At 40.1% G+C, this 16,268-nt stretch overlaps 1 protein-coding gene across 1 annotated transcript; it reads right to left on the reverse strand.

Moving 5' to 3' along the window:
- Positions 1-1,514: 1,514 nt before the first annotated feature.
- On the reverse strand, positions 1,515-14,550 carry QPCT (glutaminyl-peptide cyclotransferase). The gene is made up of 7 exons (XM_021545467.2): positions 14,072-14,550; positions 10,028-10,174; positions 6,950-7,231; positions 4,309-4,485; positions 3,369-3,468; positions 2,778-2,894; positions 1,515-1,920 (listed from the first exon to the last, which is right to left on the reverse strand). Exons 1-7 carry the CDS (start codon positions 14,171-14,173, stop codon positions 1,775-1,777), a joined length of 1,071 nt encoding a protein of 356 aa, XP_021401142.1. The 5' UTR covers positions 14,174-14,550; the 3' UTR covers positions 1,515-1,774.
- Positions 14,551-16,268: the final 1,718 nt, after the last annotated feature.

Raw genomic sequence — 16,268 nt, forward strand, 5'->3', positions numbered from 1 at the left:
CTCTTGGCAAAGCATCCTTGAAAGGAAAAATCCTAAAGGCAGTCTGACCATCCATGCATTTAGTGGTGAGAGCACTGTGCATGGAAAGGAGAAGGGTCACCATGGCAAACTTTTTCTCTGGGCGGTGCCATGTGTGACATGGAAACACAGGATGTGGAGCTGTGTTTCTTGGGGGGTCTGTGGCACATGAGAGACTCTGTTCCCTCGATGGACTGAGTATCGATTGTCTGGAGGGTAGAAACCTGATTGGGGTCCAGATTGTGTCTCACTGTGGTTTGTTGGAGTTGGGTGGTGGGTGGAAGAATGTTTTGCTAGGTTTTCATTTGATCTTTGTGTGGTTTTTTTTTTCCCCCTTCTTTAGTTTTCTCTTTTCTTTAGTAGTAGTAGTTTAATAAGGGTTTTTTTTCCTGTTATTAAGCTTGGGCCTGCTTTGCTCTATTCTAGATTCCACTTCACAGCATTCAAGGGAGGGATCACATTTTCATGGGGGCACTGGCATTGTGCCAGTGTCAAACCATGACAGCTTCCCACAGCCCAGTCCAGTCTGGTCCTCTGCAGGTTATGTTGACAGGTCAAACATAGACTAGGGATGGGTTTCCCTTTTCCCCAACCAGCACACCCATCCAGCCCCCTCCACTGTGCCCCTGTTTTTCATTTTGGGGTGTTTTTCATCCCCAAAACCCCCTCCCATGATTCCACTGGCTTATTTTGCATCCTAGTCCTAGTTTGGGTGGGGGTGTAGGTGATTCCCAGGAGCGATTAGCTAATTAATATTTCAATGTCAGCACTTAGTTCGAGCCAAGTGTCCCAGTCAGGCTGTTTTGTTCATAACATTTTTGATAGGACTTTGCCTTTAAAATTGTATTTAGATAAACTATAGTTTCTAAAGTGAATACTTTCCTGGTATGATTACTTTTGTTGTAGTCTGTATTAAAAAACAGCAGGTGGGTGGTGGTTGGGAGGTATCTTGGGTCAAATTGCAAATGATTCTCATGTGACTGAATGGTGTGTACTGGGTCATTGTTCCCACACACCACCTGATCTTTTGTTTATGTCTCCTGTGTTGCAGTCAGAGCACAGGGAAAACCCCCACATACCTTCCTGTTAGCATCACCCCTCACCACCAACGAGTATCCATCAACATGTATCCAACAAATGATAGGGCAAAACTCAGTTTGGATTATTGTTCTGTTTTCTGGTGGTCAGCTGTCTGCAGAGAAAAACCCTTGCAGAAAAATCCTCCTTTGCAGGGGAAGGAGGAGAGGGGCCAGAGAGGATTAAAAATTCTGCGTGTCGGGAGTTCTAGCAACTTATTTCAGCATGAGGTGGTTTAGTTCAGCCCAAAGTGGAAGTCTGCTATGGTATGATTTTTGCCTCTTTTGATAACGTGGCATCAATTTCCATAGCTGAGCACTGCAAAAGTTGGTCACACCTTGTAAAAACAGTACCGTATAATTAAGTCATGAGGCGTTCCCTCCTGGAATCATACATGACAAGAAACAATGATAACAATCTGGAAGGATTCTAGAGGTCTTTTTTATTCAGAGACAAAACATGGAAAGATAAATTCTTTCCAGGCTGAACTAGGTTTTACTTAATGGTATCTTATTTGGCTGCTGGATCAATGGACCATGAACAGCTCAATCAATAATCAGTCTAGCAAGAACTATCACATTTTTCTTCACTGTGGTACCCTCCAATGCAATTAAATAGCAAATGTGAAGATGGGCAAACAGCAGTGTGAATGGAGTACAATTGGTTGATGTTTTGCCTGTCAAAGGTTGAGATATTCCAATACAAACACTTGCAGGATTTTGTTGAGATTGTCAATAGTGGCTTTGTCAAGGTTTTCTTCTGTGTCCTTCATGGTATGCCATACTGCAGGAAAAGGGGATGGAATCAGATGCAGGACTGGAACCCCTATAAAAAGGAAAGTGAAATTTGGAGAAGAAATATTTTAGAAGTTCTGTTAAGCCAATGAATACTTCATCATTTAGCAACAGAGTCAGGAGGGTGTGTCCCTGCAGCTTCCTTTTACCTTCTCTTGTTTTGATGCTTGCTGTGACTGCATCCCATCATTAGAGAGCGTGTTGTGCAAAGCTGCCACCTTAATTTCATTTGAGAACTTTTCTTTTTTTTTTTTTTTTTTTTTTTTTTTTTATCTGTAGCTACTAGTTAATGGGGGTTTTGGGTTTTTTTTTGAGATTTTTTGCATTGTATGTTTAGGAGCTGCAGAAAGACAGAGAAAGCACTGCACCTCCTCAAAATGAAAAGTGATTACCATGTTTTTGTGAAAGTGTTAAGACTGAATATTTTTGAAGCATTTTTTTAGTTCTCTACATAAATGGTAAAATAGGGTGTCTTATTTTTACTCTGTAAAATACAGACAGTGTTGCCCTCAGATAAAGGAAGTGTATCACTGCATATATATGTGTGTGTATATATATACACACACATAAAGCCACCTATATGTACAGCAGCTTGTAGGTAAAAGAGGAATTAAATCAGTCTTCTGCTTCCCAATTGCTTTTGGGGAGAGCATTTTTTTTCTCACCCTCTTTCCTGTTTTACTTCATTTTCTCTCTGATTTTTCAGCTGCATACCACTAAGGAATCAATTTTTTTCATTAGGTGTTACATTAAAGCTCTAAAGTTGGATTCAGAAACCTCAAGTTGGGGCAAATCAGCTTGAAAAACAGGAGTAAATGCACTTGCTCATTTACTAAATGATGCATTTCTTACTGAACATGTAATTCAAAATATAAGAATTTCTGGCACCTCTTAACAAAAATGGAATGTGATCATCTTCAACCAAGCCTCGATGTAAAGTACTGTGGAAATACTGACTTTCAACAGGGTGATTCCTCAGCAGATTCATGTTGTGTAGCTTTCGCTCTGTAATGCACAATGAAAGTGATTATAATAATCTTTAGACAATGAGGCATGTTAGCACGCTTGAATTATTTTTCCTCTCACAAGGAAATTTTTTCCATCAGAGAAGAAGAAGGCAGTGGTGACTGTCTCTTGCATTTGTTTAATAATTGGAAGACCTCAGGATTGGTGCTATTACCATAATTCTACAGAAGTGAGAACAAAAACACAAAAGTGAACCAGTTGCCAAGTGTCACAGAGTGACAATCAGTAATTAATCTGTTTTGTTGCTTCCAAATGTCTGATAGTCTTCCTCTGTTGTTTTATTAACTAAGTATCAAAATCTTCATATAGGTTTAAGATTTCACATTTACATTATCAAAGATTATTACTGTAAACCAAAAAATCAATCTAAAAATCTTATTTACAGGGCTTAAAACATTCTAAACTACTCACTAGGTTTTGAAATTCATTCAAAATCCATATCCTTCTGCTTACCAATTGCTTGAAGCCTCTGAAACCATCGAAAAGTGTTTTGAAAGTAATTGGGAAAGACTGGGTTTGGTGCACCAATTAAATCCAGTAGTACAAACAGGTCCTAGACAAGAAAGAATCTTTAGTAAAAAACGTTTTCCTATAACATCAGCAGCAGCAATGGAGCTCTTGGTTTCCTGTATAGGTCATGAGCAGGTCTTTGCTATCCCTGGCCAAAGATCTGCCTTTAACCATGGTGCCTGAGAAGAATTCACTGGCAGAACCTGATTCCAATCTGATATATTTTGCTGTCTTCCCAGGGAGGGCAAAGCTAGGCTATTCCTCTGTTCCTCGAGTTGAAGCAGTCTGCATAGCTTAGCCTGGAGTTTTTGTGTTATATCTCTTTAAAAGAAAAACGACAGTAGGTGGGGAGAGAGAAGAGGAAATTGGTTTTTCCCCTGAAAACAACAAAGGCTGTCAAGGGAAAGACATTTTATGAGTCACAAGAAGCAGTGACAGAAGAGAAGTGCCTCAGCAGTAAACAAGGAAAGTAGAAGGGAACAGACAAACAGAATGTTAGTAGGAATCAAAGGAAAACAGAGCTGTAGCTTAGTACTGAGATAGGGGAGATTTGTTCATAAGCCAATGCTGTTTGTGCTCTTTCCTTATCACTTTGAATTTTCTTTTCCTGAAGAAGGTGGGTATCCTAGTTTATATTCTAATAAATTGTGTATTTTGATACTTCTGTGACTCTTCCTTATACTTGCATTCAGCAGGTCTAATCACCTGAAAAGCTCTTGCCAATTCTCTGTCATATTCATCATGTTTCCAGAAGCCTGCTTCTTCCTTGGGTCGTGGTTTCTTGGGAATTTGGCCAGTTACCTACTAATTAAATATTTTTTAAAATGCCATTTGCTATTGTTCATTAAGGAGAAAAGTCCTTAAAAAGTAGAAAGACACTTACTATGCCCTGCAGCTGGTTTGTGGTTGTTGAACCAGGTGGGTGTGGAGTCGATACCATTTTTTGAGCTAAGTGTTGGGATCCATAGAGGGAGTCAGAAGGGGACCACCGAACAAAGGCTTCTTCACCATCAAAAAAAATGAGCTGAAGCGAAAGGTCTGGTCTTGATGTTGAGCTGGCCTGTTGGAGGAAGTTAAAAGTAAAACTAACTGATTCTGGCCAGAACATTAAATAAAGGGCAAATACTGTTGGCATGTTAAGTAACACAAACAAGGGTGTATTTTCAAGGTTGCCTACGCAAACCTTCCTTTGTCTGTTATTATGGTATAACAGTGGTAGTGATCTGTCAACGTAATTGTTATTTATCTAACACAGTGACACATTCTCCAGTCTGACATAATTTTGGTTCTGGATAAAATTTCTGACTTTGGAGGACGTGACCTGAGCGTTGAGACCTGCAAAACCAGGTAGCAGCAACATTATCTCAAATAATGAGGAGATGTGTCAGTAAAAACACGTGATGGGAGTGCTAATATTATTATTTAATTGCATCACAAGGATTAATGTAATTACTACAGCTGTGCATCAGTGGAGGTGAATTATGTATTTGACAAGTTGATGGTTCTTTTCATTCAGGGGAATTTGCAATCACTGAGGCAATTTTGTGCTAAACCAAAGCAAAGAGAATGGGGTACGTCAGATATGTCTTTCCCTTTCATCAACCAAAATATATCAGCACTAACAACTTAACATATATGATAAATGTATTTAACGTCACAAAAAAGATATTTGTATGAAATTTCTTCCTAATGTAGAGGGAGTCTGCTATCTGAAGCCTTATTTGAACTGTCAGAATTTCCTAATAATCCACAGCACAGCGAATCCCAGTTTGGTTCCACTAAATGAATAGTTTTGGGAACTGTAGTCTTGACAGTTGCTATAAATATTTTAAGCCCTCTGTGAATTAACACTACTTCAACTAAAATTGCATGATGTGGTTAAAAAGGTGGGGTCACTGGCAGCAGCCATGTCCTGCATGGGCTACAACTCCCAAATAGCTGGAGCTGATGCAATATAAACATAAGCTTCTATAAAATGTTGGTAATGCAGGCAAAATGGTATTGATTGTGCTCACAGTGGTACATTGATTTCTGTAATGGCAATGGTTTGCTGCTCTTTGTCCTTTGCACATGACAGAGCTCTGTGGGCAGCACTGATTTTGCATTACATTCTGGAGGAATATCAGTGCTATTTGAGTTTTAGAAAGTAGTACTTGTGTCATTATTACTATTAGTGCTTAACACATTTTAATAATATAGAGAGATGTCTGCCCATTAATTTTAAACTTACTCTGGAGAAGTAAGTTATAACTGGAGAAGCATCAAGATAAAAATTACAGCTTCAAGTCAAAGTATAAATAGATTTGGCTGAAAACATAGCAAAGTCTGTTGTGCTACCATAATCAGAGCAAAAATGTCATAACTAACATATTAAGCAGATGGATCCCAAAGTATATTTTAACAGACTGTAAAAGTGGTGGCCTGTGTGAAGTAATTAGTTGTCTTTTTGTCAAATCTTGTCATCTTAGATAATAAAAACCAATTTTCATTAAAAAATAGTGTATTCATAGTGAAAAATGCCAGACTTTAAAGTCAGTGCAGGTTGTTTCATAAATAATCACCAGGCAAATTTATTATAAATGAATCTTTTGAATGAAAGCCTATGTATTACAGGAGTGTTTTGTTTTGTGATTAAAAATATTGGCATATTCTTAATCTTCTCATTCTTAAATATTCACAAATCAGAAGGCACCAAATCAGTTTCTGGTACTGTCTACAAGTAATCCTAATACCTGAGCTGAGTGTACTCCTGACACTTTGTAGATTGTCTCTCACATTTGAGAGACCTTTTTCTGTAACAGCTCTGTAAACGTACCAGAATTATTTTTCTGTAAATAGTGAATATTGAACCACTAGATGGCACTCATTAATCCGAAATCCTACAAATTTGTAATCCTACAAGTTTTAAGAGTTGGTAGGCTCAACTGATTTTTGTGCCTAGCAATTGCAGGCCCCTTTGAAGCAGATTTTCATAGCATAGGTAACACAGACTGATGACATTATACTTCTTTCATAAATAAACTATTTAAATTTGTAAAAAAAAGAAGAAGTCCTTGTGGGATGGGGACACCTGAGTGTGAGACTGCTGCACAACAATTAGTTCATCTGTGTCTCAAAGCAGAATATTACTGAGAGATTTCTGCAGGATTCAGAATGCAACAAAACTTTTAAATGACCGTAGATGTTACTGGATATGATAGGAACTTCTGAATCAGACTCTGTGCCTTTTATATTGCAAGTAGCATTATATCTTTCCAAGTCTATCAGAAACATCTGTTATTCATATATAATTTGTTATTTTTTGTATGGTATATGTTTATATAGATAACTTTATATATACACCCTTTTTATAAGACATTTTAATGTGATAAATGATACTGATCTCTGTTTGTTCTTGGAGTCAATGGGAGATTTATTACACAGCAATCAGAGAACCCAGCATGCAGGCTATGGAAAAGAATGTGGAAATGCCCTGAGGCCTGTTGCTGTTGGAAAGGCAAATGAAGATGAAACAAAAAAACTACCTTGATTAACTGAAGCTCGTTATCCAGGGCCCGTGCCAGCTCCAACATCATAGCACAAGGCACAGCTGAATCAGTTGCTCCCACAAACACTCTGCCCTGCCATTGTTGTCCAAAGAATTTTGAGTCATAGTGGCAAGCAAGTACGAGATGGCGTTTTGCAGAGGGCTCAAGAGTGCCTATAATATTAGAAAATGTTTTATAGCCATATGGTGTGTATCTCTGAAATGTATCTTCTTCAATTTCCCAACCTGCCTTTAATGTTTGAAGACGGTGCTTGATATGCTGCAATTATAAAAAACAATCAGATTAATATTTTTTACTTCAGAAAGGTGTTGCAGGCAAATTGTTACTAGTTAATTAATAGTGGTTCCTAAGCTTATTTCTGTAAGTTCATGGTGTTTTAAATGATAAACGTTATAGCAAAAAAATGTAATATCACTGTATAACTTTGCTACCTGAGCCTTTATCTCATTTGCTTTTTATTTCTTCCTTCTGACCTTTCTCTTTGAAGTGTGAGGGTGTTTTTAATTATTGCCAATTATTATGTCACATGAAGACCTTGATCTCAGGCCAGTGTCTTTTTCAGGTGTAACTAGAGCAGATTTAATGTTAATATATTCAAAGATTAACTCAGGTGTGTCCTTAAATTTGACTTCAGAATTGGCTGCACGGACCTTGTTGTGACTCTTTAGACAATTAGATGCTACAGAAGTATAAAGGAGAGGAAAAAAAAAAAAAAAAAGTTGTTTGGGTTGCTTCGTTGGTGTGAGGTGGTTGGGCTTTTAAGCTTCTCTGAGAAATCTGCCTTTCAAGTGACATAAATTGTTTACAAGGCCATAACAGATAGGTAGATTCCTTTAATTAAAGAATTAAACTTTTCAGAACAGCATTTTAAAAGTGAAATTCTGTAAGTGTAGCTCATGTAAAGATAAGAAGTGAGACATTCTATAATGCTAATCATTAATTTTAGCTATCTTTCTGCCTGAAGATAATACCTCTAACAACCCCAGCTATACTTCAACCAGAGTTCTGGCTAACTCATATTAGAGGGACATCTCTGTTTCTTTGTTGAGCAACTTATTTTTATGGGTCCCTAGAGAGCTTCTTCAAGGCAGATTCCTCTCTCTTTAAGTAAACATTAGGAAAAGCCTCTCAGGGGAAAATAGACTTTGAAGACTTGTCCTGCTCTTAGGGAAGTCAGTAGGAATGATAAAAAACAACAATATTGCCATAGATTTTAGTGCTAGAACAAATTTCTATTTTGTTCATTGTCACCCTCTGAAAGCTTTTACATTATGGTATGGTCTATCAGCTATCAGTAGGCAGAATGAAGAATGTCTGTTAAGGATTGAGGAGATTGTATAAGCCTGGATGGATTTCCCAGTAGCCTTTTTCCCTTAAAAGAGTCTGATGATTTTGTGTTTCACGAAGTATAATCCATTTCAAACTCCATTATTGTGTTTTGACAATAGAGGATTCTTATTTTTTTCCTTTGGTGCAGGGTCTAATTTAATATATGCTGCTACCTTGTAACAGGATGATCCTATTTTGTACATCATCTGTAGTTTTCTAGCCTAGGTTCAGCTGTTTTTTTGTTTTTCTTCCTTTTCCCTCTTTGACTTGGCTGCCTTCCAGAGTACCGCTAAAGAAACCACAAGACTAAATCTACAGACATATGCACACACATTCATGCACACAATGCATAAAAAGGCTTCATTTTTCCAATCTACCAATTGCAGAGTAGCAAATAAATTTCTTGTAGTTGGGGCTGTCTTAGAGCTGTGAGTCAGTGCCTGAAGGGTAGATGAAGGCTAGTGGGATTATGTGAATGGTTTTTAATAAACTCAGCTGTACCATTGTCTATCTCCTGCTTGGCTAATGGGATCCAGAGCCAGCATGGACACTGTCCTGAAGAATCCCACTCTGTGAGTGCAGAGCAGAGGTGCTGACAGAGCAGCAACCCAGTTGTGTGGTAACTCCTTGTGGCTCAAAGACAACGTGCTGAAGTATTTCCTGCCTTCGGGCCAGCTGCAGCCTGGCTTTGTTAGTCCAGCAGCAGGACACTGCTCTGCTTGGGCCAGCGGATCTGGTGTGATTTGTGGACCAGGGCTGCACTTTGTTGTGATGACCTGTGGCAAGCACATTTCTCTCCCTCTCAGGATTTTTTATAGAGGTGCACAGAGAGAAATGAAAGAGAAAACAATTTCTATTTCTGCTCCTTGCTTTTCCTATGTGGAATGTGTTTGGAGAATTGTTTACCTGGAGTGAATGCTTGATTGGATTCTGGTGAGGATTGTTTGAGCCTGATGGCCAATCCAACCCACCTGTGTCTGGACTCTTGCGAGAGGGTCATGAGTTGTGTTAGAGTCAGAGAAAGTAGTATGTAGTTTTAGTATCCTCCTTTTATATAGTATATGAATGTATTTTAGCATAGTTATTATAAAGAAATAATTCAGCCTTCTGAATTGAGTCAAAGATTATAATTTCTTCCCATTAGGTTTGCCTGCATTTACAATACTGACCATTTCATCTGCCTGCCCCTTTTGGCACCTCTGATCCCTTTTTGTGTTGATACACCCATCTGAAGCAACACTCCAGGGCACTCTAACAGCACAGGACAGGGCCTCTTCCAGAAGAAGTGGCGGGGGTGTAATTTATTTCATTCCATGCATGGTCTTGGATTTGAACTAGTTACCAAAAACCTGCTCATGTGAGGGAAAGGACAACCATTGTGTGGTACTTTGGGTACCAAACTTTTTAATTGAAAACACAATTTAAGAAAAAAACTACACTTCTTTATTATGCTATGCAGCCCTGGGAAATAATGTCAGCTTATATAAGCACTATGCGGTCTAGACTTGAACAATGATAGAGTTCATCCTGCTAAATGAAAGGAATGTGACTGTCACTTCATTGGGACTGTCTCTTTGGTGAGGGTCACCAAAGGTGTTACCAGAATAGAAGTAGTAATAATAATAATATTAACATTATTATTAACATTATTATTGACATTATTTTGAACATTATTATTAATATAGTAAAGATGTTCTTAGAGGTTGTCAGGAAGTGTTGTCTTACCTGTTGCACAATGTAACTTCCTTGTGATCCTGGGTATCTTTCTATCAGGATAGGGCGCAAATCATTCTCCCACATTTCAGAAACATCTGTGTTAGCCACAACTTTTTGAATAGCATCATAACCTAAATTTCTTGGTTGGTGAGAATACTGTAGAAGGTAGGGAGAAGAAAGAGCGCTATAACTATTACCAGACCTTTTTAACCATAGTTTTCTTCAGAATTACAAGAAAAATGCATATTGTGCTACTTTGATTTATTCCCAACAAAAAGTAATTTAAAAACCCTTTTCACTCAGAAATTATTGGCTTCTCTATCTTTCATTTCCATGCAAAATATGATAGTATTAAAAGTGTGGGAGAAAGTTTTACCTACCAGCTAGCTGTAAAACCTGAACCTATGAATGGGTTCTCTGTTTCCTAATATCTTAATTATACATGTCACGTCTGCAACCACGCCACCTTCAGCTGAGGTTTCTGTTGAGACAAACACCAGAAGCTTTGTTTCCAGTAGTAATAATATTTAGCTTTATGCTGTGTACTGCAAAGAAATGCCTAAGGTAACTCACTCCCAGAGGGAGCAAGCTGTGTCATTGTGGTCTCTACCCACAGTGGCAGAATGAGTGTGACTGCATGGAATGTGCAGAATGTGGGGCTAGCTGGGGCATTCCTCAGCTTGGTGACACATGGGTTAACCTCAGACCCGACAGCTGGTCTCCTGTGACAGCCACTAGTATGTGACCTCCCTCCCTACCTCCCAAGTGACTTCCTTTCTGTTGCCCAGGCACAGGCCTTTGGGTCTGTATCAGGTGACCCAGAATGCTTGAGACATCCTTATGTAGGTGGCAAATGCACATTTAGGTGCACAAGAACTCCATAGTGCTCTGAAATGGGAGCTGAATGCCAGGTGGGATTCCCAAGGACATTGCAAATGCCCATTTATACACCAGGTTTGAACCTTTCCAATCTCTAGCAATTGTCTCCTCAGAAACTTCCTGTCCCACTACTGTTCTTATAGATTCCTATTTCAGACACTATCATATCCATTCCTTATTTATATCGCAGGGTCTTCCCTCTCTCCTGTTGTTCTTCTGATGAAAAATACTGCTTTGTTTATTTCTTCTTTGATCAGAACTGCCTTACATGACTGATCAGACTTGCTGTCCTTCATTGTACCTTGTCTATGTCATCCTTTCTGAGATGAGCAAAAGAAGAGAAACTGGAACATGAGTGCATCATAGTTTATACTGTAGGAGAATGGTATTTTTATTTTATTATTTTTCTTTCTTCAAACTTTTTAATAGCTGACTTGCTTTTGGGCTACTCCTGCATCAAATGGACATTTTCTTAAATATCTGTAGTCTAACCCCATCACTGTATGTGTTAACAAAAAATAATCTCCTCTCCTTTTCTACTCGTGTGTGTCATTTCACATGTGTCTGAAATAACACCTAAAACTCATTACCTGGCCAGGATGTGAACTGACCTCAAAAGTCAGGTATCTTATTATCAGTTATCTTATTACCCTAGGTGATAAATATTGTTTAAAAATGTGGGTTGCTTCACTATTTGACTCTTTTCTACTTTGTTTGTGTTTGTACAAGCAAGTATGAGCACAAGTATTTTCTAGACTTCACTGCAAACATTTAATTCTACCCTTCTCTTGTTTCATAGCTGTTTATCTCCGTGTGAACCTTTCCTCTAGTTCTACTTAGGTTTACCAGTGAAATTTAGCAGAGGGGTGACACAAAGACACTAAATCTCATTGTGCCAATTTCAATACAGTGTTTAAAGCTTAATTTTAAGACTGTAAGAACACCAACATTTAGGAAGGGCAGTTAACATTTCTAATGCTAAAAAATTTATACATAGATTAAAGAAAAAAGAAAAACTATATTATTTTATCTTATAGAAACTTTTGAAAGTTTGGAAATTATACTATGGAAGTTGTAAAACAGTTTTTTGAAATACTAGAAGTTTAATAAGGTGGAACTTAGACCAGTGTAGAAGAGGCACAGAGAAGAGAAAATGTCAGGGAGCTGTTCGGTTTAGGAGGAGCAGGCTGTAAGGGGAGAGTGAAAAGCTAAAGCTATGTACTTCAGAAGAGTGTAAGAGGACAGTTTAATTAAGGAAGTTCAGAAAATCTGTCTGCAGTTAAACAAGTGAAGAGCATGCCTAGTAATTGGGGTCATCTAATCACTTTGCAAAGAAACATTATTAAAGTACAAATGCATGAAAATACTTCAGAAGAGAGGAATCAATTTCCACTTCTAATAATGGAGATATCTTCAAATTTGGGAAATGAGAGGAGTTACAAAAGTGGTTATGAAATAAAAGAGAAGCAAAATAAGATTTGTAAGTGACTTATTCTTTACAGCATTGGTCAATCCCTATTTTGCCACAACAGGGAGGCAGAACAGTATGTTCACGACAGGGCTGTCACTAAGGCTGCTGTACTAAGCTGTATAAAACTGCAAAACTTCAAGTTCTACAAGTAGCCCAGGCTTACCTGTAGGACTTTGAATTTCTGGCTTACATGTCCCACCAGGGAGAAAGAATGAAAGTTGTTGAAGGACAAGAATTTGATGAGAAAGAGGAAGTTGTTCTTGCTTAGTGTGTGCACAGGCAGAGGAGCTAAGGTGCCATGCTTCTGTGGCTGGCTGGCACTACTGACAGCACTGGTGAGGAGATTGACTGGTCAGAATGGAACCAACTAAAGAGTGGGAAAAGTGCTGGGGCTCAAGGGGGCTGAAAAAAGGAGCACTGGGGATATGTGCTTGTTCATTGACCAGTGTGACTAAAGATTTAGCCCCGCATGTATATACTACACATGTACATATATTTGTATTGTGCATAATTACAGATACATATTATGTTACAGATATAGTCTATACATGAGCTATATATATTATATAGTGACCTATACACCTATATATATGTATGTAGTGTAAGATACAATTAATAGAACAGAATGAAACAGTATCTCATTAAGAAACAAAGAAACAAGCCAACATTTCATTGAATGGGGGGGTGGGGGGGGAGCATGAATAAAAGCAAAGAGAAAGGGAATTACTAAGGGGAAGCATGGAAAGGTGTGAGGGAAGCTTAATTTTACCAGCTTGTCCTGGACTCTGATCCATTGGTGATGAGAATGGTGCACTGGATTTGTGGAATTCAGTTGTTTCTTGCTGAACTTTGACTTCAGCTCTTCTACAAACATTTGGGGAAGGGCCCTAGAACTATAGTTTCTGCTTGGAAATTCCTCAAGTGTTTAGTTGAATGTGGTTTGCAGTTTTATGCTCTCCTACATTTCACATGATTTCACGTGGTTTAATTCTTTATGAAGAAAACTATGTTAATGTTTCATAATGAAACACTAAGAGCTGCTACATTGAGAAATCTGTGGTTTAAAGCTTACCACTGTTTAATTAAATCTTATCTCAAGATTCCTTTTTTCACTAGTACACACACCACTGTAAATTAGACACAATATGAGCCCACAATATATTAGAGCATTATACCTTTTCAAAACAATTTTGTACCGGCTATTAGCACCATGTCTACTTGTTTTTCCTAAATACATCTCTTCTGAAAGAGCTATTTGTCTTCTCAAACTAAGTCACTGTCCTCTGACTCACCATAATCACAATGAAAGTTGGAGCATAGTAGAATGTTATAAGGAATACAATTTCAGATTTTGATCTGTCTTGCCCTGTTTGGGCTTCCCCTTAAATTCAGTAACTGCCCCTGACAAAGCTTATGGCTCTTGCTGCCCAGTCCCAGGTGGTGCGAGATGACAAAGCCAAATGTGTGAATAAGATCTGCTCTCTGCAGCCACCATGCTCGGGCTTAAGAGGGAAGCCACGCCACCTACCCTCACCTGCGGGACCGCGCAAGGGTGACCCCAGCCCGAATTCACGTTGCAGGCTAGGGCAGGATGGATGGGGCCGTCCCGGCGCCCAGCCGCTGATCCTTGCCCGCCGGGAATGCGCTGCCTCACGTACCAAGAGAGAGGCAAGAGGCACCTAGGAAAGGCAAACGCGACCCACCTTCTCCAGAGTCCACTGCGCTCCGGCGTCCCTCCCGAGCGCCGGGGGCAGGCAGGCGGCGAGGCACAGTGCCCCGAGCAGCCGGGCAGCGACCCCCGCCATCCCCTCCCAGCGCCTCGCCGAGTGCCGCGGGAGCGAAGGAGAGACCGCGGCTGCGCCGGCGGCGGCGGAGGCGGCACGGAGGAGGCAGGGAGAAGGCACGGAGGCGGCAGGGAGGCGGCACGGAGGAGGCAGGGAGAAGGCACGGAGGAGGCAGGGAGAAGGCACGGAGGCGGCAGGGAGGCGGCACGGAGGAGGCAGGGAGAAGGCACGGAGGAGGCAGGGAGAAGGCACGGAGGAGGCAGGGAGAAGGCACGGAGGCGGCACGGAGGGAGGAGGCTGCGGCAGGAGCGGCGCTGGCTGCCGAAGCCGCAGCCCTGCCGGTCTCGGCGGCAGCCCGCGCTCCCTCGAGTCCAGCCCGGCCCCGGCAGCACGTCAGCAGCGCCAGGGGCTGCCTGCGCCTCCCGCTCCCTCCTCCCCCGGCCGCCGGGCAGCGAGGGCGGGCAGGCACTCGTGATTGCCACCGTGGGAAAAGCCGTAGCCTGCGGCTTTCCCCTGAAAGCTGGTTTTGTGTTCCGAGGGGCAGCTCGTGATCTCTCGGCCCCGGAGCACCGGTGGGAGCTGCGAGCGCGGGGATGAGGGAGCGCTCTGCGGCGCTCTCCCGCTGGAAGTCGGCCCGGAGCAGCGCTCGTGGTTGATGGAAGTTCGGAGCGGGTATTCCTGAAGGGTGCGACAGCAAAGACCTACGGAATTGAGAAGGGGTTTCATTTATTAGTTTATAAGTTCTTCTTTTGACCTTTTTTAGGCCTAAAGCAATAACAATACTTGCTAAAATGAAAACCCAATCTTCAGGCGTTTTAATTTCTGTACTTATGTTATCAACTAAGAATGAAGCAAAATCTGTGGTGAGGCGGTATTTTGCAGTACATCAATTTAAATTAATTAAACAAAGACACAAGTTTATGAGCTCTTGTTCTCTTCTTTACTTGATTTGACATCACCGTTCTTGCTCTATGATGTAGAAAACATCTGACTATTCTGCATCACAGATACCATATTTAAAGTCTCCGACTTGCATATTTCTTAAAGTTTAGGCTTAATCTCAAAACAAAATAAGAGAAAAAAAAAAAGAAGATGTGAAGGAGGAAAGCATCAGGAATAATAATTTTGCTGCTTGCCAGCCTTGTACTGGAAAGCCTTATCCTAGTAACTATAGCTTTGCAAGTAAGGATAATGTTGGAGAAATGGAATGATTTGTGATTTGCAGATTGTTGACCCAGATTTCAGAGGTTTCCTAGAAAAGCTGGTGGACCTGCCACCCAGCATATGGGTGACAATTTTAGATGCACATCCTTCTAGCTGATACTCAGAATGTGGCTGTGTCCATTTTTTTTCATATATGGGAAAACAAAGAGTTAATTTAAATTGGTGCCTTTTTTTTTTTTCTTTTTTTTTTTTTCAGTCATGAAAGTCCACACAGTTCTCTGTTAGGAAATTGTTCCAAATTCACAGCCAAATCACTGGTTAACAGAAAGAAATGAGCAATCTTTTGATTCCCAAGATGAATCAGCATGGTTGACAGATTTTTAGACAAAATGCCCCGCATGTCAGAGATCTAGTCATGGGCAATTAGTCTAAATCCCACTACCAAGATGATGGTGATCCCAGCAGAACTACATGACAGAACAAAAATCTGTTGCCCCTCCATGAGATTTCCTGTGGTTGACTATACAATCCAGATGCTGGACAGAATTTCTGGGTGATGTGCCAGGATTCTCATACAATTTAGCAGAAAAGAAAATAAATACTATAGCTACAGGAGAAATCTGACAAGAATATGACTCAGGACTAGCTAACACTGCTTTTTCCTAAGGGATTGTGGTTGCTTTGAGGGTTACAATTATTTGATAGATTACAAATTTGGCAAGTGTAAAGTCAGATTAAGGCAGTGTTAATATCACCTACATGGGAAACACACATAAAAATGTAAGTGCTGGACCAGATGTATAGAGAGATCAAACAGGATTTTTTAAGGCCATTACTTTCAAAATTTGGAGTGGAGATGTCCCCTCTCATAACCACCCCATAAAGTTCTGTGTCTACAGAACAACAAAACAACAACAAAAACACAAAAGAATCAATGTAACAGAAATCAGAA

The sequence above is a fragment of the Lonchura striata genome, chromosome 3, assembly GCF_046129695.1.
Source record: "Lonchura striata isolate bLonStr1 chromosome 3, bLonStr1.mat, whole genome shotgun sequence".
In the NCBI taxonomy this organism is placed as follows: Eukaryota; Metazoa; Chordata; class Aves; order Passeriformes; family Estrildidae; genus Lonchura; species Lonchura striata.

Excerpts from the sequence above, each read along its gene's own strand:
- QPCT (XM_021545467.2), bottom strand. The coding sequence starts at position 14,173 with ATGGCGGGGGTCGCTGCCCGGCTGCTCGGGGCACTGTGCCTCGCCGCC. Across the intron at positions 7,232-10,027 it reads GAAGTTACATTGTGCAACAG|CATATCAAGCACCGTCTTCA; the intron begins GTAAGACAACAC and ends TTATAATTGCAG. Across the intron at positions 4,486-6,949 it reads ACGAGCTTCAGTTAATCAAG|GCCAGCTCAACATCAAGACC; the intron begins GTAGTTTTTTTG and ends TTCCTCCAACAG.